General features: G+C 40.4%; 1 protein-coding gene across 1 annotated transcript in view; it reads left to right on the top strand.

Moving 5' to 3' along the window:
* Positions 1-16,587: 16,587 nt before the first annotated feature.
* Positions 16,588-22,090, top strand: part of NOC3L (NOC3 like DNA replication regulator) — a 35,972-nt gene continuing 30,469 nt past the window's right edge. The window contains exons 1-3 of the mRNA XM_046655465.1: positions 16,588-16,700; positions 17,731-17,938; positions 21,897-22,029. Coding sequence (XP_046511421.1) covers positions 16,692-16,700; positions 17,731-17,938; positions 21,897-22,029 — 350 coding nt within the window. The 5' untranslated portion in view covers positions 16,588-16,691. The remainder of the gene's footprint in view (positions 16,701-17,730; positions 17,939-21,896; positions 22,030-22,090) is intronic.

The following is a 22,090-nucleotide window of genomic DNA, read 5'->3' as shown; positions in this document are numbered from 1 at the left end:
ATCCAATACGCGTTGGTGTGAATGAAAGTGCCCCTCCTCCCCCAACCCAGGCTGGGCGCCGCCATCTTGGCTGAAGGTGCAGGGCTCAGAAAACAAGCCTCTCGACCCCCATCTAGTGGCGACAGGCTGTAATTGCAGCCGAATAATAGCATCATGTGCAAAAACCGCTCCTCTACGATCCAGCAGTTTATAAAAGCTCCAGTCCAAAAGAAAAACAATAAAAATACAGAAGTAGGTCTTGAGGGCTTGGAAATGGGTAAACTAAGTGAAGAGGACTTCAAAATAGCTATCCTCAAAATATTCAATGAGGTAAAGGGAAATATAGAGAAACAAGTCAACCAGTTCTGGAGTTACTTCACAGAAGAGATTGAAATTATAAAGAAGAATCAATTAGAAACACTAGAGATGAAAAATACAATGGATCAGATAAAACAGAATACGGATTCCCTGAATGCCCCTGTAGACACCATAGAGGCGCAAATTAGCATAATCGAAGATAGGCTGAATGGCTCCACACAGAGGACGAAAGAGAACTAAGAATTCAAAAAACTGAAGAAAATCTCAGAGAAATAGCTGACTCATTGAGAAAATACAACTTAAGAATCATCGGAATTCCTGAGGGCGTGGAAAAGGAAAATGGAGCAGAAAGTGTGCTCAATGAAATAAGAGAAGAGAACTTCCCAAATCTAGGGATTGAGAGAGAAATATGTATGGAGGAAGCTTTCAGATCTCCTAGATTTGTCAATGTAAAAAGACCTACTGCAAGGCACATAGTAGTAAAAATGGCAAAAATGAAGGACAAAGAAAGAATACTCAGGGCAGCAAGGCAGAAGAAAATAACCTACAAAGGAACCCCCATCAGACTTTCAGTGGATTTCTCTACAGAAACCAAACAAGCTAGGAGAGATTGGAGTGACATATTGAAAACTTTAAAGGATAAAAATCTTCAGCCAAGAATACTCTATCCAGCAAAAATATCCTTCAGATATGAGGGAGAAATTAAATCTTTTCCAGACAAACAAAAGCTGAGGGACTTTGTAGTCACACAACCTCCACTACAAGATATCCTCAAGAAGGCTCTCATACCTGAAAAAAGAAAAAAAGGGAGTAAGGGGTCACAAAACACAGAGTAGGGAGACAAATAGATAGAATCTGAATAGGATAGCAAGTATTCAACTATAGCATTAGAATAAATGGAAGGAAATCACAAAAGCAGAGACAATCTTATCACTCTAACCACAAACTCACAACACAAGTTGGAATAAGAGATGAAGATAATAATTTAGGAGGGGAGGAGGAAAGAGACTGAAACAGTCTAGGCTAAGGAAGTAAGAGACCACCAGAAAATGGACTATGTTATACACGAGATTCTGAATACAAACTTCAGGGTAGCCACTAAACTAAAAAACAGAACAGAGACACAAAACATAAATAAGGAAAAGTCTAAGAATCCCAGCATAAGAAGTTGCAGAAGTCAATGGGTAGGCTAAAACACACAGGATGAGAAACAAAGGAAACACAGGAAAACTGGAAAATAAGCAACAGAATGACAGCATTAAGCCCTCATGCATCAATACTCACCCTCAATGTAAATGGATTGAACTCTCCAATAAAAAGACACAGAGTGGCAAAAGGGATTAAAGAACAAGATCCAACAATTTGTTGCCTCCAGGAAACACACCTCACCTCCAAGGACAAACACAGGCTCAGAGTGAAGGGGTGGAAGACAATACTCCAAGCTAATTGCAAACAAAAAAAGCAGGTGTCACAATACTTATATCAGACAAAACAGACTTCAAGATAAAGCAGGTAGAGAGAGACACAGAGGGACAATATATAATGATCAAAGGGACACTTCCTCAAGAGGAAATAATGCTTACAAATATCTATGCACCCAACACAGGAGCACCAAAGTTCATAAATCAACTATTAACAAACTTAACAAAAGATATCAAAAATAACACAATAATAGTAGGGGACCTCAACACCCCACTCACGTCAGTGGACAGATCATCTAGACAGAAAATCAACAAGGAAACAGTGGAGCTAAACGAAAAGCTAAAAGAGTTGGACTTAATAGACATATATAGAACACTTCATCCAAAAACAGCAGAATACACATTCTTCTCAAGCATGCATGGAACATTCTCAAGGATAGACCATATGTTGGGAAACAAGGCAAGCCTCTACAAATTTAAAAAAATTGAAATAATAACCAGCATCTTCTCTGATCATAATGCTATAAAGCTATAAATTAATTACAAGAAAAAAGCTGAGAAAGGCACAAGGATGTGGAGACTAAACAATATGCTGTTGAACAAGCAGTGGATTGTTGAAGAAATTAAGGAAGAAATAAAAAAATACCTGGAGGTAAATGAAAATGATAACATGCCATAACAACTCATATGGGATGCAGCAAAAGCTGTATTAAGAGGAAAATTCATCACAATTCAGGCACATCTTAACAAACAAGAAAAATCCCAAATCAGCAATCTTAAACTACACCTAACTGAATTAGAGAAAGAAGAACAAACAAAGCCCAAAGTCAGCAGGAGAGAAATAATAAAAATCAGAGCAGAAATAAATGCTATTGAAACAAAAAAGGCAGTAGAAAGGATCAATGAAACAAAGAGCTGGTTCTTTGAGAAGATAAATAAAATTGACAAACACCTAGCCAGACTTACAAAGAAAAAAAGAGAGAAAGCTCAAATAAACAAAATCAGAAATGAAAGAGGAGAAATAACAACAGACTCTGAAGAAATACAACGGATTATAAGAGAATACTACGAAAAACCATATGCCAGCAAAATGTATAACCTAGGGAAATGGATAAATTCTTGGACTCCTACAATCTCCCAAAGCTCACTCAAGAAGAAGCAGACAATTTGAACACACCAATCACAAGGAAAGAGATTGAAACAGCCATCAAAAGCATCCCAAAGAATAAAACCCCAGGACCAGATGGCTTTCCTGGGGAATTCTACCAAACTTTCATAGAGGATTTAATACCTATCCTTTTCAAGCTATGCCAAAAAATTAGGGAGGATGGAACACTTCCTAATACATTCTACGAGGCCAACATCACGCTGATACCAAAACCTGACAAGGACACCACGAAAAAGGAGAACTACAGGCCAATATCGCTGATGAACATAGATGCAAAAATTCTCAACAAAATTTTGGCAACCCGAATACAGCAATTCATCAAAAGGATCATACATCATGATCAAGTGGGATTCATACCAGGGATGCAGGGATGGTTCAACATCCACAAATCAATCAACATGATACACCACATCAATAAACTGAGGAATAAAAAACACATGATCATCTCAATAGATGCAGAGAAAGCATTTGACAAGACCCAACAGCCATTTATGATGAAAACTCTGAACAAAATGGGGATAGAAGGGAACTACCTCAACATAATAAAGGCCATATATGACAAACCCACAGCCAACATCATTCTCAATGGGCAAAAACTGAGCGCCATCCCCCTGAGAACAGGAATGAGACAAGGATGCCCTCTATCACCACTCTTATTTAATATAGTACTGGAGGTCCTGGCCAGAGCAATCAGGCAAGAAAAAGGAATAAAAGGAATCCAAATGGGGTGGACGAAGTGAAACTCTCGCTGTTTGCAGACGACATGATCTTATATATAGAAAACCCCAAAGAATCCATTGGAAGACTTTTAGAAGTAATCAACAACTACAGCAAAGTTGCAGGGTATAAAATCAATTTACATAAATCAGTAGCATTTCTATACTCTAGTAACGAACTAACAGAAAAAGAACTCAAGAACACAATACCATTCACAATCGCAACAAAAAGAATAAAATACCTCGGGATGAATTTAACTAAGGAAGTGAAAGACCTATACAATGAAAATTACAAGGCTTTTCTGAAAGAAATGGACGATGACATAAATAGATGGAAAGACATTCCATGCACATGGATTGGAAGAATAAACATAGTTAAAATGTCCATTCTACGTAAAGCAATCTACAGATTCAATGCCATCCCAATCAGAATCCCAATGACATTCTTTACAGAATTAGAACAAAGAATCCTAAAATTCATATGGGGCAACAAAAGACCCCGAATTGCTAAAGCGATCCTGAGAAAGAAGAACAAAACGGGAGGCATCACAATCCCTGACTTCAAAACATACTACAAAGCTACAGTAATCAAAACAGCATGGTACTGGTACAAAAACAGGTGCACAGATCAATGGAACAGAATTGAAAGCCCAGAAATAAAACCACACATCTATGGACAGCTAATCTGACAAAGGAGCTGAGGGCATACAAAGGAGAAAAGAAAGTCTTTTCAATGAATGGTGCTGGGAAAACTGGAAAGCCACATGTAAAAGAATGAAAATTGGCCATTCTTTTTCACCATTCACCAAAATAAACTCAAAATGGATCAAAGACCTAAAGCTGAGACCTGAAACCATAAGGCTTCTCGAAGAAAATGTAGGCAGTACACTCTTTGACATCAGTTTTAAAAGGATCTTTTCAGACACCATGCCTTCTCAGAGAAGGGAAACAATAGAAAGAATAAACAAATGGGACTTCATCAGATTAAAGAGCTTCTTCAAGGCAAGGGAAAACAGGATTGAAACAAAAAAACAACCCACTAACTGGGAAAAAATATTTGCAAGTAATACATCCGACAAAGGCTTAATATCCATAACATATAAAGAATTCACACAAGTCAACAACAAAAAATTAAACAACCTGATCAAAAATGGGCAGGAGACATGAACAGACATTTCTCCAAAGAAGATGTACGGATGGCCAATAGGCACACGAAAAGATGTTCATCATTGCTGATCATCAGGGAAATGCAAATCAAAACTACACTAAGATATCACCTTACACCCATTAGAATGACAAAAATAATGAAAAAAAATAGTAACAAATGTTGGAGAGGTTGTGGAGAAAAAGGAACCCTCATACACTGCTGGTGGGAATGCAAACTGCAAACTGGTGCAGCCACTATAGAAAACAGTATGGAGATTCCTTAAAAAATTAAAAATAGAACTACCATATGAACCAGCTATTCCACTACTGGGTATCTATCCAGAGAGCTTGAAGTCAGCAATTCCAAAAGTCCTATGCACCCCAATGTTTATTGCAGCATTATTTACAATTGCCAAGATGTGGAAGCAACATAAGTGCCCATCAACTGATGATTGGATAAAGAAGATATGGTGTATATATATATATACAATGGAATACTACTCACCCATAAAAAAGAACAAAATCGTCCCATTTGCAACAACATGGATGGATCTTGAGGGAATTATGTTAAATGAAATAAGCCAGATAGAAAAGGACAATCTCTGTATGACTCCACTCATATGAGGACTTTAAACCTGTGGACAAAGAGAACAGATTAGTGGCTACCAGGGGAAAGGGGGGTGGGGTTGGGCACAAAGGGTGAAGGGTTGCACCTACAACACGACTGACAGACAATAATATACAACTGAAATGTCACAAGATTGTAACCTATCATTAACTCAATAAAAAATTTTTAAAAAATCAGAACAAGAATTCAATTGGCAAATAAACACAAAGCAGAAACTACTAAAAAAAAAAAGAGTATCACAGAAGTGATGTTGTATCCTTCTCAATGCATCGTACATATGCAAGGCACATAATGTTGGTTTATCCCAATACTGGTGATACTAACTTTAATACTTCATCAAGACGATGCCTGCCAGGTTTCTGCACTGTAAAGTTCCTATTTTGTCCTTTAATACGCATTTTCAAATTTCTCTCCAGAAAGGTTGTGCAAGTGTACATTCCCCACCAGTACTGTATGAAAGTGCCCATCTTTCTGAACTCTCACCAAAGATAAGCTATATCTCCTTTAAAAACAATTTTATATGAGCAGAAGTCTTCTCTTAACTATTTCAAATTACTTTCCTTTGATTACTAATGCAACTGAACCTCCCCCACACCCCACTCCACTCTCATATTACTTAGCCATTTATATTTCTTTTTTTTAAAGATTTTTTTAAAATTTTTTCCTTTCTCTCCCCAAAGCCCCCCGATACATAGTTGTATATTCTTCTAGTTGTGGCATGTGGGACGCTGCCTCAGCATGGTTTTGATGAGCACTCGGCCACGGGGCCAGCCCCTAGACACATTCACTTTTTATTTTTCCACTTTCACTTTTGTTTCCTTCTCTTCTAGGTTCAATTAGGGATTGAGTTATGGGTCATTTCTCATCTGGCTGCGTCATTCCAAATTCTCTTCTTTCTTCTCCTTCCCGTTTCTCCCCCCCCCTTCCTTTCCTTTAGACCTTCAGATGTACTGTCTATGTAAGCTACGTATCATCCACCTCTCTACGATCAATCATCTATCAATCTATCATCTATCTATCTATCTATATTTCTTCTTTTGAGACTAAGTAAAAAATTTCTTTGATCCAACCTGCTTCCAATCCACTGTAGTGACTAGATAATCCTAAGAAATATTTGTGAATTGAAAGGGGCCTATGGAGAAATGTATAAATTATGAGCCAAAAGATAATCTCACAGTACTTTAAACATTTAGGATAAGACAACAGAAACCTCCTTCAGAAGATAGTGATTATCTTTATTATATAACTGTGTGTTGTGAATTCCTGAAGGGGATATGGAAAACTGGCTCTGGATCCAGGCTTCTAGGGGAGAACAAAACTCTGGAGGCTTGCTTACACTGGATTTGTGAAGTATAAAGAGGTTAAGTGAAAAAACAATTGAAAACAAGAATCCAGGATGCTCTGTTGGAGAGCAGTGGGGATGAGTTAACCATATCACAGAAAATCTCTGATAACTGCAGCTAGTCTGGAGACCCAGCTGGCATGACTTAGTCAAATCAAGTGCACGCATAACCTGTGAACCAGCAATTCCACTCCTGGTTATACCCTTCAAAGAATTTTCTCACAGTCCCTAAGAGGATATGTTAGAGGATGCTCATTAAAGTGTGCAGGTGGTGTTGTTGTTTGAAGTGGAATGGGATTGGAGGAAATCCAGAATTGAAGTTAAATATATAAGAAATGGTAGATGAACCATGATGGAGAACTATGCAACAATTAGAAACAACAGATTAGATATACACAGAGCAACTTGAATGGATATTTAAAATATAGTGCCAAGGGGCATGCTCATCAGCATGGCCTAATGAGTGGTGCCATGTCTGTGCCGAAGATCCGAACCAGCGAAACCCTGGGCCACCACAGTGGAGCGCGAGAACTTAACCACTCGACCATGGGGCCAGCCTCACAAATAAATTTTTCAAATCTACATTAAGTCCATTAAAATAGTTGCCCATGGAAGAGAGGAGAAAGGAATGGCTGAAAGGGGATAAAAGTGAATATAGTGACAAATAAAAAATGTAACAGAGTCTTTGCATGGATGAATGGCATTAATGTGTCAAGAACTGAGGAACGTGTTAACAAGTCTCTGCATTCAAGGAGAAAGAAAGAAATGAAAGAAGGAGGGACAGAGAGGAGGAAGGAGAGGAGGGGGGAAGGAAGAGGGAGAAAGTGAGCAAGAAGCAAACTCTGACTAGTAATAAGCCTGAGCTCCCTTTAATCACAGGGCTTTGCACACTGTTCCTTCTGCTAGAAGTTCTAATCACCGCCACACACACACACAGAGTTAACTCCTGTTTCCTTTGGAGCTCAGCTCAGTCATCAATCCTTCAGGAAAAGCCTTCTATGACCTCTCTGATGAGGCCATATCCTCTTATTATGATAGATCGTAACACCATATACTCTCTCCTTTTTGGCACTAATTACAACTAAAATTTTTAAAATTTGAAAAATTTTACATCTATTTGAATGCTTCTTTGATAAATATCTGCTTCCCACTACTAGACTATATGCTTAACAAAGGCAGGAATAGTATCGTTTTCTTTTTCTGAGCCACTGACATGGTGGCTCATATAGAATAAGTGACCAATTAATATTTGTTGAATAAGTGTGTTCATAAAAGGATAAATGAATAAACTGAGGACAATAAAGAAAGGAAAAGAGAATCAAAGTGGGAGGGCTGTGCAAATAGCCTCACAGAAGGTCTTGAAAGTACTTGCCAGAAAGAGGGGGGGAATGTTGCTCAAGTTTACTACCCCTTTGCATGCCAGGTGCTACATATAGATTATCTCACTCATGGGTAGGCATTGTTATCCCCATTTTAAAAATAAGTAGGTGGCTGGCCCCGTGGCTGAGTGGTTAAGTTTTCACACTCTGCTGCAGGCAGCCCAGTGTTTCATTGGTTCGAGTCCTGGGCACAGACATGGCACTGCTCATTGAGCCATGCTGAGGCGGCATCCCAACATGCCACAACTAGAAGGACCCACAGCTAAGAATATACAACTATGTACCAGGGGGCTTTGTGGAGAAAACGGAAAAAAAAATAAAATCTTAAAAAAAAATAAATATATAAAATAAAAATTAGTAAAACTAAGTCTTTCTGCCCTCAATGTTCATGCTTTTTTCCATATACCATTCAGGACGCAGGGATGGAGAGAAGTAGGAAAGGGAGATTCTTCATCAAGATTACTGACTAGGAAGGAAAGGTAAGAAGAGACAGAAAAAAAGGGTTTAGCAGAATGCAGTGGACACTAAACTGAAGAGGGAGACGTTTAGGTCAAAACAGTGCTTTTAACTTAAAGCCAAAAGTGATCTAAAGGAAACAGCTCACCCTTGGGATGGAGATTATTTTCCAATCTCCATTGGATGGATTTTCCATCCAGTCCCGTGTGATTAGAAAATAATTTGTATTTGAATTCCAGTGCCTACCCAGGTCCAAATAAAGATGCTGAGTAAAGGTTCGTTGAACCCAACACTGATGGTTTTTAAATATGTCTGCAAATTCTTTGATACTCCTCCCTTCAAAAAGTGAGCTCTAATTTCCCTATCTTTAAGTGTGGTCTGAATTAAGTGACTCACATCTAACAAACTGAATAGCAGAAGTGCTGACTTCCAAGACTAGCTCTTAAATGGCATCAGAGCTTTCCCCTTGCTCTCTCTTGGATAACTTGCTCTGGGAGAAGCCAGCTGTTGTGTCATGAAGACACTCAAGCAAGCAGCCCTACGGAGAGGTTCATATAGTGAGAAACTGAAGCTTCCTGCCAACAGCCAGTATGGAATTGAAGACTCTCGCCAAGAGCCATATGAGTGACCCATCTTAGAATTGAATCTTTCAGCCTCAGTAAAGTCTTCAGCCTTGACTGACATCCAGACTGCAACTTCCAGAACCAGAACCACCCTGCTAAGCCACTCCTAAATTCCAGACCCACAGAAACTGTATGAAATAATAAATGTTTATTATTGTTTTAAGATTCTAGGTTTTAAGGTAACTTGCAAACAGAAATAGATAACTCATATACACACTGAAACTATCATTATATTATGATATACACATGCATCATTATGTGTATTATGTTTAAAATACTGTTAGCTGTTTTGGAGCCTGTCTCTTTCATTTACATCCTTCCTGTCCTCCCCTTCCCATTTTTGCCACCTCCAGAAACCACCAATTCCCCTTTTTTCTGGATGTTAAAAAGTCCTAAATAGGGGCCAGCCCCGTGGCCAAATGGTTAAGTTTGCTCGCTCTGCTTCAGCGGCCCGGGGTTTCGCTGGTTCGAATCATGGGGGCGGAAATGGTACCACTCGTCAGGCCATGCTGAGGCGGCATCCCACATGCCACAACTATAAGGATCCACAACTAAAAATACACAACTATGTACTGGGGGGGCTTTGGGAGAAAAAGGAAAAATAAAATCTCGAAAGAAAAAAAAGTCCTAAATAGAATATTAAAAAGTCCTTTTTCCCCTAGTGGGCCCAAGAAAGAGATTCCTTAGAGACAGAGCTTTATCTTCTTTCTGGTGTGACAGATAAAAGAGGAGATATTTTGGATCATCCAGGCTTCTCATCAATCTATTCATAGATAACCACTTTTTTCACTTACGTATCCATTTCTTCACCCAAGTGGATTTTAATTATAATCATCAGCAGCAGCCTGGAAAATGAAGGACAGCAATCAGAAGCATAAATGCTAAGCAGGTCTTCAGAGTGTATGTGGATATGCCCGGGCGCAGAAGTATTTCCAAACTTGTAACTAGAGGAAGGACTTGAGCTTTGGTGAGAGGTGGTGTAGAGAATATTAGAATAAGCAGGGGCGGCACTGTGGGAGATGTGAGAATGATATACATGACACCTTAGATGTTAGTTTCATTCTATAGTCTCTTCCCTGCTCAGCACATTTCCAAACAGCTTTAGAAGAGAGGCCTAGAGACAATGCGTCCTTGTTTTACAGAACATTTTTCCACAGAGAGCTCCTGGCGGAGTCTGGTACAGAGAGGAGAGTGAGGAGCTATTGCTGCCAAAGGGACTATCAGAAAATGTACATGACATTGTGCCTGGAATCTACTTCCCCTTCCCTAGGGATTTTTAGAAAGCAATGAATAAATAAAGAACGGCTCTGAACAGCGGATACAAATAAAGACGAAATGTCATGTCTTACAAGTTTAAGTTATCAACAAAAACCTTAAATAGAAAAGAACGAATATCACAATCCTAGGAAAATTCCTCTTTAATTTTTTCCTGAGCTATACTATTGCATATTAGGAAAAGAGTTTAAGGCATTTGATCCCATTTGCTGAAAACCACTCTCACTGGTGGGACTGGCATCTTAATACATTTCCCACCTGGTGTAAACATAAGCTTTGCTGCACTATAATATCTAATTCTTAGATTCATTAACTTTAAAATGGAGCTAATATTTATCTCATAAGATCATTAAAGATAAAAAATAATTATACTTAGGGCAAGATAAAAAGCGCTAACTAAGTGATAACTGTCCTAGGTTGGGGTGCCCTGGATTTGACCCTGAGTGAAGGTGTTACGGGATGAACTGTGTGCCCTGCCAAAAGATGTTAAAATCCTAACCTCCGGTACCTATGAATGTGACCTTATTTGGAAACAGGGTCTTTGCAAACACAATCAAGTTGAGATGAGGGCATTAAGGTGGGCCTTTAATCCAGTATAACTGGTGTCCTTATATAAGGGTGACAAATAAAAATGGCAAGCAATAGGATATACTGGAGAATATGAGGAAGCCATTTGGTCTAAACCTAATTCGGCCTGACCTTGTCTTTCCAAAAGGGCCTGACCGTGGCCGTTGAGCATGCATTGTATGTCTGCTTTACAGATTCTCTACGGCAAGAGCAAAAGTCCCTTGAGATAAAGGTGCAACTTCCCTCCCCCTCCCAACGTTGGCATCTCCTTAAGGATTAAGCATCTTTCCTTAGGCTAGAAACTGATTGCTGCGCTCACCTGTGACTGCCCAGCTCGAGACAATAGACTTGCCTCCTGCTACGCCCTATGAGATAGCAGACCCACTACCTGCTGTGTCCATCAAGCGCTGAGCTGACAGGGTAATCTTGTGACTATTGTGGGAGGGACATTTCAATCATATGTGAAACGTCCTGTTTGGGGGTATATAACCACTCTGTATACCTCACTTCTTCGGTGCCCTTTCTTGCTTTGGGAAGAAAGGCCCTGGGCCATGGTCCTCAGATTTCAGCTCAGAATAAATTCACCCAAATTTTCACTTATAGATTGGTTATGGATTATTTTCATTGACGGGGGAAGATGGCCATGTGAAGACACAGAAACACAGAGAGAATGCTATGTAAAGATGGAGGCAGAGATTGGAGTGATGCATCCACAAACTCAAGAATACCATGGATGGCCAGCCGTCACCAGGAGCTTGGAGAGAAGCACGGAACACGTTCTCTCTCAGAGCCCTAAAAAGGAATGAATGTGCCAACAGCTTTATTTCCAACTTCTATCCTCCAGAAGTGTGAGAGAATAATACATTTCTGTTGTTTTAAGCTATGCAATTTGTGGTACTTTGGTATGGCAGCCCCAGGGAGCTAATACACAAGGATTTGAACACAAGTGGTTTGTTTTGAAGGAGAGTCCAGGAACCACTGATAAGAGTGGGGAAGTGAAACTGGGAGAAGGATAGTAGCAGAGAGAGCTGGTGAGTAGGCTACCCCTGCAGGTGGGGCTCAATCATTTTGTAGACTTCTGTGAGACAATGTGGAAGACGCTTCAGAGTTGTCCTACCTCTGAGGAGTGAGGACCCTGTAGAAATATTGGTGTATTAGTGTTCTATGGCTGCTGTAACAAACGACCAAAAATTTGGTGGCTGAAAATAACAGAAACTTATTCCCTCACAGGTCTAGAGCCCAGGGGTCCGAAATCATTATCACTGGAATCATATGGTTCTTAGGGCCCCATTCCCTCCAGAGGCTGAAGGGGAGAATCTGTTTCTTGCCTCTTCCCTCTTCTGGTGGCTGCTTGCATTCCTTTTCTTGTGGCTACGTCACTACAATCTCTGCCTCTGTGGTCACACTGCCTGCTTCTCTCCTATATGTGTGAAATCTCCCCCTGTCCAGCTCTTATAAGAATACATGTGATTGCATTTATGGCCCACCTGACAGTCTAGGATAATCTCCCCATCTCAAGATCCTTAACTTAATCACACCTTTGGTCCTTTAACATAATATTCACAGGTTTCAAGGATTAGGGCTTGATATTTTCAGAGGACATTTTTCAGCCTATCATAATTGGTATATTTATTCTTTGACTACTGTTTGTCATTGGTTGAAGGCTGCTCTCAGGGGTGAAAATTGCTTGGCACTTCTGGTATGCTCTTCAGGGGTGTAGAAAAAGCCCTCAGGTGAAAAGTTGCAAGCATTTACAGAGGACTTTTTCTGGCAAGTATGGAATGAAAAGTGCGGAGAGGATGTCGATGGGACAGCAACATCATCTGCTACATGATTATTTTATTTTTTGTTATAAATTTTGGTTTCCTGTTAATTTTAATTGAATAATTAATCATTAGTTACAATTATTGTTATTAGCTATTTTAACCTAATTTCCAGATGAACCACAATATAAATTATTTGCACTACCCGTGTGATCTTGCTTAGAAAACATTACCCCACCTATTTGAACTTTGTCCTTTCTATAAGGGTCCATTTAAGTATACATTATTCTGTCATTTCCTCCAAAGCAGCTTTCTTTTATCTTTTTTAGCACCTATGCAATCTCTTTTATTAACCCCTACTTGGTCATGCATAATTATCTTTCTCAACTATATATATATTTTTCTCAACTATATTTTAACATTGTTAAAGGTAGAGGCCATGACACAAGTATTTTCAAATTCACGATGTTGGGATTTTGGAGATTTACATTTATAATCTGGCACTATTTATCAATTTTTCATAAGGCAATATGAGGCGTCTACTTTGAACCTATTATTTGCTTTCAGTTTCTTCAAGGTCTCTTGTTGTAATTTACATAAATTATCTTGTGGGAAGAGAATACCAGAAGCCTTATTATACCATGTCTACTTAGTGACAGTTTTCAAACCAGCTTGTTTATAGAAAACAAAAGAATTGTAATATGGTGAATGGTCAAGGAAGTCCTGCCTTGTTTCCAAAGATCTCCAGAATATCGGGATTCTGGCTGTGGGTAAATGAGTGAAATAGGGAATATTGGAAGAGGGACAATGAAAAAAATAGTTTAGTTTTGAACACAGTTATTTGAAATTACATAGTTACCATATGGAACTGTCCAGAAGGAGGTGGCTACAAAACTGACGCTTGAGGGAGAGGCATGGACTGCACAAGAGATTTGAGAATTGCTTTGCAAAATAGGTAGATGGACGACATCATACTGGAAGAGCAAGTAGAATGAGAAGAGAAGTAGAAAAGTGGGCCAAGAGTAGAACCCTGAGAATCACCTGTATTGAGGCACGAGGAAGAAGGAGTGGAGGTAGGACAAGAACCTGGGGAAGAGGCTGTTAGGAAAGCCAAGGAAGACAACATTCTAACGTGAGAGAAGAAAAATGTGTAGCATCATATACAGTGGAGAGATCTAGAGAGGTGAAAAAAAGGGGAAAAGAAATGATGTAACTCAGTGTACACTTAAAAAAGAAAAACTCAGAATGATTTGGAGGTTCTTGGTGACTTTAATGAGAGCAGTTTCAGTGGAATGTTATGGGCAGAGCCAGATGGGTTCTTAACAGACCTCTCAAAAGGGTTCATAGGAATCTCTGGGTACAATCCCTGTGAAGCTGGTTTTGGGGAGCCCAGTGACCCCTTTCGAGCCCAAGTGTCCAGGAAAGCCTTGGAGGATCCAAGAGGATCTAGAGCCCAAACTGAGCTGAGCAGTGGATTGAGTGAAGAGGAAGTGACACAAAGCTGGAGACCTCAGAATTGACAAATCAGTAAGATTAAATTAGTAGGAATCACGTAAACTCCCATTTCTAAGTTTGCGTTCAAATAAGAGACTGCTCAAATTCAAGATGGAAGAGATTTAGCTTGGCAACAATTGCTTAAAAATGATCCAGAGATTTTAGTTGATTGTAAACTTAAAATGGGCCAAGCCTATGACTTAATTCCTAAAAAACCTAGTACAGGCTTGTGCTGTGATAATAGAGAAGAGGAAGTGGAGACACCAGGAGGATATTAGTTTTTTTGGAAGGACAAGCAGGGAGGGAGGAAAATAAAACAGCAGTTAAAAAGAGACAAGGTCGTTAGAAAAGAAATTTAAGGATGGAAGAGATTTGAATATGTTTACAGGCTGAGGGGAAGGATCCTTTAGGGAGGGAAAGAACACAGGGGAGAAGGGATAATTAGCCAGCCGTACAGGAGTATGATGAAGTTGGGAGAAGTTGGTTTTGAACTGAAATGGCGATGCCTCACCCTTGGAGAGACAAGAGGGAAGGCTTGAGGATGGGAGTGACCACAAATAACTTGCTATTTCGGAAGGAATTCAGGCACTTGGGAAGAGCACAGGCTAATGTTTTCAATTTGTTTGATGAAGTAATACTCCAGTGGGACAGGCTTTGCCGTTTCTGAGAGTGTGTGTGTTTAAGGAGAAAGAGCAATGGGGAAATTAGGGAATTGGAAAGGAGGGAAAGAAGAATTCCAGATAGAACTGAATCTTGGATTTGAAGTGGGATACAGAAAATGGCAGGTTTCTTCTCAGTCTCTTTAACATGAACACTCACTAGGGAGCTCAGAATCTTTCAAATCTCTCCTGGCTTAGGACTGCGAGGTCAGGACTCAAGGATGTGCTCAAGAATCATGACTTTTTTTTTTTAATAAACTGAAATAGAATTCTTAAATTTACTCAAGAAAAAAGTCTTTGAGAGACAACATTTTGAAAAATATATTCTTACTCTTACAATGCCCTAAATCTTCCTGTTAAAATTAATGACTTTGGCAGAATTACTAAGCAGACAGTAGAATTTACACAAAGGTAATATTTGTAAAATAGTGAAATGCAGATGAGACACACTGATATACTGATGCGGGGTCGGTGAGCCGAGGAGTCGAAAGAAAGATTTCTTGGACTCTCAAGATCTGGCAGTAGTGCTCTTTTATTTAGAGAATAGTGTGGAATAGCATGGGGACAGGACCCATGGGCAGTCAGAGCTTCTGCTGCCAGCATGGGGACAGGACCCATGGGCAGTCAGGCTGCTGCGTGGGGACAGGGCCCACGGGCAGGAGGAGCCGCTGCTGCTGCCCCTGCTGCCTGCTGCCCCCCCTACTGCTGCCATGGGGACAGGACCCATGGGCAGGCAGAGCTGCTGCGTGGGGACAGGACCCACGGGCAGGAGGAGCTGCTGCTGCTGCTTCTGCTGCAACACGGCTGGAGAGTAAGGTACCTCTTTATCAAACAACGTTTGAAATTAAGGCAAAAAGTGTTTCAAAATAAAACATCAAGAACTATAGGCTTGCAGGCAGGCCCCGGCCAAGTGGTCAAGTTCACATGCTCTGATTCGGCAGCCCAGGGTTTCGCCAGTTCGGATCCTGGGCACAGACATAGCACCGCTCCTCTGGCCATGCTGAGCCGGTGTCCCACAGGCCACTCACAACTAGAATATACAACTATGTCCTTGAGAGCTTCGGGGAGAAGGAAAAGAAAAAAAAGGATTGGGAACAGATGTTAGCTCAGCTGCCAATCTAAAAAAATAAATAAATTAAAAAAAAAATTATAGGCTTTTGAGTGCAGGAAGATCATTCCACAAACATGCCCAAAGATCCCATGGAGGTCCAGGTGAGAGGCGAGCATTACACAAAAGAAATAAGCTTTTCTCTGCCCCCAAGACTACCAAGGAAAACAGTACAAAAATCAGTAATTATCACAGAAAGATGAGATAAGCTAACAGTGGAGAGGCATCAAATGCAGTAACGTGATTGAAAAAGATTAAGTCCTTTCGTCCTGAGAGGAGGAGCCCGATTTCCTCTAGACTTTAAAGCAAATCTGCCGAAAGTCAAAAGACTCAGAAACAAGGGCAAGCCTCCCCAGCACCACCCGATTTGGCCTTGGCCGTTCTGGAATGCGTGCCTGGCAAGGCGCGCGCACGCCGGGTCACCGGTCGGTCCAGGACCGCGAGCCCGTCACCGCGAGAGGGCGCGCGCCGGGACCTGTGTGCGGAAGTCCCGCCCCCATTTCCGGCGGCGGAGGATGGGGAGGGGCTAGCTGCAGCTTCCGGCTTGCGCCGTGTCGTGGGTTCGGCACGTGTGTCATTCTGTCGGGGTTCCTGGATTACTCCTGTACCTGGTGAACTTTTGGGGCTAGGACTCCCTTCAGGCTTAAGGATGAAGGCGGTAAGTGTTCTCAGAAACCGGTCCCCGCGGCTTAGGACCCCTTTGCCTGACAGAGTCGCTGCCTGGTGCAGCTTTTCGGAGGGTTTTCGCTGTTGTGTAGGGGGCGGTGGCCTAGATTCCGGGCTTCTTCCTGTCTCTATGAGCTGTCAGCCTCCTGACTGTTCCTTCATTGCCCACTGTACGCGCGCTTGGCTTCAGGGGGCCTCGATAATACAATCACCAAGCCTTGTATCCATCGGATGCCGGACGTTGACGAGTTCTTCAAGATCATCTTTTGAGCCCTTTATTTTAAATATGATAAGCAGGGTCCTACCCTCGGTGAGTTTATGAGTCATAGGACTCGAGAGAAGTCCATTTTTCCCCCCCCCGAAAGAAGAAGATAAGAAAGTAAGTGATTTGCTCCGGTTCTCACTGAAAATTAGAGCTGGAATTTGGATTTCTGAATGAGGGGTCACCAGCAAGAATTGGAATCCAAAGAGTGGAATTCACTTTTGCCCTCCTTAATTTAGGGATCTTTGACAAGTCACAATCTCTCTGAGCCTTAGCTTCTTTATCAGTAATGTGAGAGTAACAGCAATTACTGCTTCACTAGGCTGTTGGAGGTAACAAGCATATTGGAGCATTTTGTAAACACTAAAGAACTATATAAATGTCACTTGTTATTTTAACGACAGGCAGCATTTTGCTCTGAATATGCCAAACTACAGGTGTTAAGCTAGGCTTGAATAACCATTTACCGCTAGATCAGTGGTTCGTAACCTTTTTTTGGGTTCTTAGACCCTTTTTGAGCAGCTGTGGATTCTGGTCGCAGGAAGACTCTTAGTTGAATAACTGATACTCTAGTGCCATTCTGTAGGATTAATGCTATAGTTTGGCTTTAGCTCTTATATGCAAGATCCACGGCTATGAGATATTAAAATTGTAGAATTGGTTTAACAAAATTTATAATCAATGCTCTTTAACCTGAGTTTAAAAATAACATCATTTATGTTTCTGGGTATGCAGTGCTCCTTCTGTTGTTGTTTTCTAGAGAAGAAATAAAAAACAGATCCCAAGCTTTCGGAAGTTGCTAAAAACTAGTAAAGTCAAACTTGAAAACAAGCTAAAAAATAAGCAATTTAAACAACAAAGCACTCTCAAGAAGTACCGAAAAGAACAAAGGAAACTAAGACAAGCTGTAAAAGATGCTGTGTCTAAGAGACCGATTCCATTGGAGGACCCAAAGGGAAAACGACCAGGTACTTTTGAAAGCATTCATGGAAATGCTCTAGTTTCCGTTGATTTGTTCTGAAATGTTCTTCATGAAATAACATTGCTTTCTAGTAACCACTCTTCTTGTTCTCAGATCTTCCTAAGGGTAGGTAAGGATAGTAGTCCTATATGCTTTATCACAGTCAGTATGAGGAAACATTTCAATATAGCATTCATTGTGAGAAAGAGCTAGCCTCTGCTTTTAGTTTATCTAGAAAGCAAATCTGAAGATTTAATACTTGGGAAAATAAACCCAAAGTAGCCATATAAATACGTGTTGGGCAGCATGCTAGTGCTGCCACTTTCCCACTCACTGGCACTTAGCAAAGGTAAGAACATGGCTTTTTTCTGGTGCATTCTTCACAGTCTTGCCAAGGTTCACTTAGTTTTCTAAACTTCTGGCTTTCTTTTCAGTTGGAAACTTGAAGTGAAATTGGGCTGTAATTGTCAGGGTTATTCGTTTGTAAACCATCCAAAAACTCCAAGTACTCAAAACAAGTAAGGGATGTGACCATTTTGAGTCAAACCAGTTCTTTTACAATGTTACTAGTCCTTTCAGGGTATTCGTATTTGACTATATGTGACTAGTCAGTCTTCCCATGTCCATCTCATTCTCTTAATCCTGACCTGTTTACTTTGATCCCTTGGCAGCATATTATCGTGACATATAAAAGGTCACTGGACTGGAAGTCAGGAAACTTGGACTTTTCTCTCTCGTTTGTTGCTTTTGTTACTTACTAGCATGTGGCCTTAGTTGGTCACTTAATGTCCAGGTACTTCCTCTGTAAAAAAATGTGATGGCAGCTGCCCAGTGGTGTAGCGGTTAAGTTCATGCACTCTGCTTTAGCAGCCCAGGGTTCACAGGTTTAGATCCCAGGCACGGACCTAGCACCGCTCCTCAAGCCACACTGTGGTGACATCCACATAAAAGAGAGGCAGATTAGTACAGATGTTAACTCAGCAAGAATCTTCCTCAAGCAAAACAAGGAAGATTGGCAACAGGTGTTAACTCAGGGCCAATCTTCCTCACCAAAAAAAAAAAAGATATAGTTGAGTTAGATGCTTTTTTAAAGATCTCTTCCATCTAAATTTAAGTAGAATTTAAAAAGCGTGCTGTGTTAATAACTACATATTAAAGGCAAAAAATTTCTTCATTCTTACATCTTGAGCATCTAAATGAAGTCTATCAGGCAGTTGGGTGTAAGAGTATAAGGTTCAAGTGAAAGATCTAGGTTAGAGAGATTAGTTTTGGGAGTTATCAGCGTATAGTAATTGAAGCCTTAGACTTAGGTGAAATCACTATTGAGACTGTAGCATGAGAATAAGAGAACTTAGAACAGAATTTTAAGAAACCCCAGCATTTAGGGAATGGGTAGAGGAAGAAAAACCTATAATGGCGTTTGAGGAAGAGCCTGAGAATTGGGAAGAAACCAGAATTGTACAGTGTCTTAGAAGTCAAAAGAAAAGTGTTTTAAGAAAGAAGGAAACTCTTTATGTTCTAACATGAACTAGTCTACAAAATAAATTGTTAATCTTAAAAAACAAGGTGGAAAGTAGTGTGTATTGAAGCTTTCACTCACTTGAAATTATAGGCTATCACCACATGTATGATGTACTTTACACTATTTGAGTAAAAAAGGAAAAAATATATATTTATAAACTCATATAAGTTATCACAGGAGGGATTAAAAAAAAAGAAATAGACTTTCCTTTGATCCAACAATCCTACTGCTAAGAATTCATCCTATAATTATATTTGGCAAAATTTCCAGGAATATATATATATGCCCAAGCATGTTTATTGCAACACTATGATAGCTTAAAAAAACCTCAAAAAACACCACCACCACCATCAAAACCTGAAAATAATCGAAATACCCATCACCAAGGATTTATTTTTTCCCCCTGAGGTAGATTTGCCCTAAGCTAACATCTGTTGGCAATCTGCCTTCTTTTGCTTGAGGAAGATTCGCCCTGAGCTAATATCTATGCCAGTCTTCCTCTGTTTTGTATGTGGATCACCATCACAGCATGGCCTCCAATGAGTGGTGTAGGTCTGTGCCCAGAAACCAAACCTGGGCTGGAGAGTGCACCAAAGTTAACCACTAGGCCATGAGGCCAGCCTAGGAATTATTAAATAATATAAATGTTGTATACATATGGTGAAATACTATACAGCTGTTAAGACTGAGGTAGCGCTATCTTCTGTCTCTATGATTACAAGGTCTGTGCAGCAAATGATACGATTATCATCATTTCCTACTTTCTTCAGGGTTTTTTTTTTGGCAGCTGCATATTTTCCCCTTGAATGGAAGTTTATTTAACCAGTAATAGAATGCATTTTAAGTTTTGGTAAGATATTGACAAATTACCCACTGGAAAATGACTTGACCATCTTAAAATGCTAATATGAAGAAGTCAGTAGATTGGAGAGTTTAAAGATACAGGGGAGAGTGGGCTGAAATGATAGAACAAGGCAAGAGAAGCCAAGAGTTTTGGTACCAGAGCACAGGAGGAGAGGCACCCCTTCCCATGTTATGAGAGGGAAAAAGGAAAAAATAGATGCAAATACTGTTGAATTCAGTGGGGGAATGGAAGGAGTTTCTAGTTTATAGCTTTTCTTTTCTCAGTGATACACGAAACTAGGTCCTCTGATGATTATGAAGTGAGGTAGGTGATGAGGTTGGAAGTGTGATGGTGGATAAAAGATTTGAAAAGGGTCCGGCCTGGTGGTGCAGCAGTTAAGTGCACACGTTCCGCGTCGGCAGCCCGGGATTCACCGGTTTGGATCCTGGGTGTGGACATGACACCGCTTGGCAAGCCATGCCGTGGTAGGCGTCCCACATATAAACTAGAGGAAGATGGGCATGGATGTTAGCTCAGGGCCAGTCTTCCTCAGCAAAAAGAGGAGGATTGGCAGTAGTTAGCTCAGGGCTAATCTTCCTCAAAAAAAGAAAAAAAAAAAGATTTGAAAAGGTACTCTAGGGAAGAGAGGAAGTTGCCCAGCGAAATAAACCAAATGCTGGTCAGTTTTGAGAAATAGCAGGCTGATTTAAAGTAGATAGGAATTCCATTCTGTGCAGTGTGTACATTTATATAGCAATGCTTACGAGTGTTTTTAGAGTCAAGGAGAATTCTAACTTCTGATAGGGAAGATGCTGAGGTTCTCTTGTTCATTGTTGAATCCTTAGCACTTAGGATGTGCTTGGCACTTGGTTGGTGTTCATTTTTTTATTAAAGAAGAGAAAGAGACAGAGAAGAGAAAGAGCAAGGGACAGAGAGAGAAATTATAATGATTAGTAGTTGGGGTTTTTTTGAATGTGAGTGCCAGACCTGTAGAAGGGAAAGGAGTTGAGGATATTGGCAAGAGGGTGGTTGACGTGATAGCCATGCAATTTAAGTGAGGGAGTGAAGGGAGAACATGTTGGTAAATAGAAAGTAGAGTGGTCAAAGGATTGAAGGCCTATATATTTGGTCAAAGCAGTGCAGTGGAAGTAACTGAATGAGAGGTGGAAGGACAGAACGTTGTGCTAGGAGAATGGGGTGAGCACCAAGGTTTGGGATGTGGCCCTTGGAGGGAGTGGCTGAAGTGGAGTGGAAGTGAAAGTCATTGGAGATCAGAAGGAGCTAAGGGGCTAAGCTATTGGTTCTCAAATGCTCGGAAAGACATTGCGGAATGTGTGGAGATACTTATTTTTTGGTTGTTTCAGTGACCTGGGAAGGCTCCTGGCATTTAATTTCAGAGGTCGGAGATGCTAGCATTTTGCTTATCTCAGGACACCCCAGTCCCACAAACAGTTGTTTAGCTCAACATGTCAGTAGTGCTCCCATTTAGAAACACTGGGCTAAGGTATTAGAAAAACATAAGCCTTTCCTATTATAGACATAAAAGTGCAGAGCTCTATATCGCTAATACTTGTTGCTGATATCTTTCTGATGGAACAGGTAAAAGGATTGAGAGGGAAGAGGAGGAAGAAGAGGAAGCCCTTCCTTTAGATATGATGGATGAAGATGACTTACAGTTAATGAAGGATTTAGGACAAAGAGCATCTTTTCTAACAAGAGATCTTTCTTCAAGGTACTACTTCGTTTAGATTATAGTGATTCACATCCTTTCAGTGTTAAAAACTTTGTTGTGA

This window comes from Equus quagga, chromosome 2 (assembly GCF_021613505.1).
Source record: "Equus quagga isolate Etosha38 chromosome 2, UCLA_HA_Equagga_1.0, whole genome shotgun sequence".
Taxonomy (NCBI): domain Eukaryota; kingdom Metazoa; phylum Chordata; class Mammalia; order Perissodactyla; family Equidae; genus Equus; species Equus quagga.
This window is presented reverse-complemented; position numbering and strand designations above follow the sequence as displayed.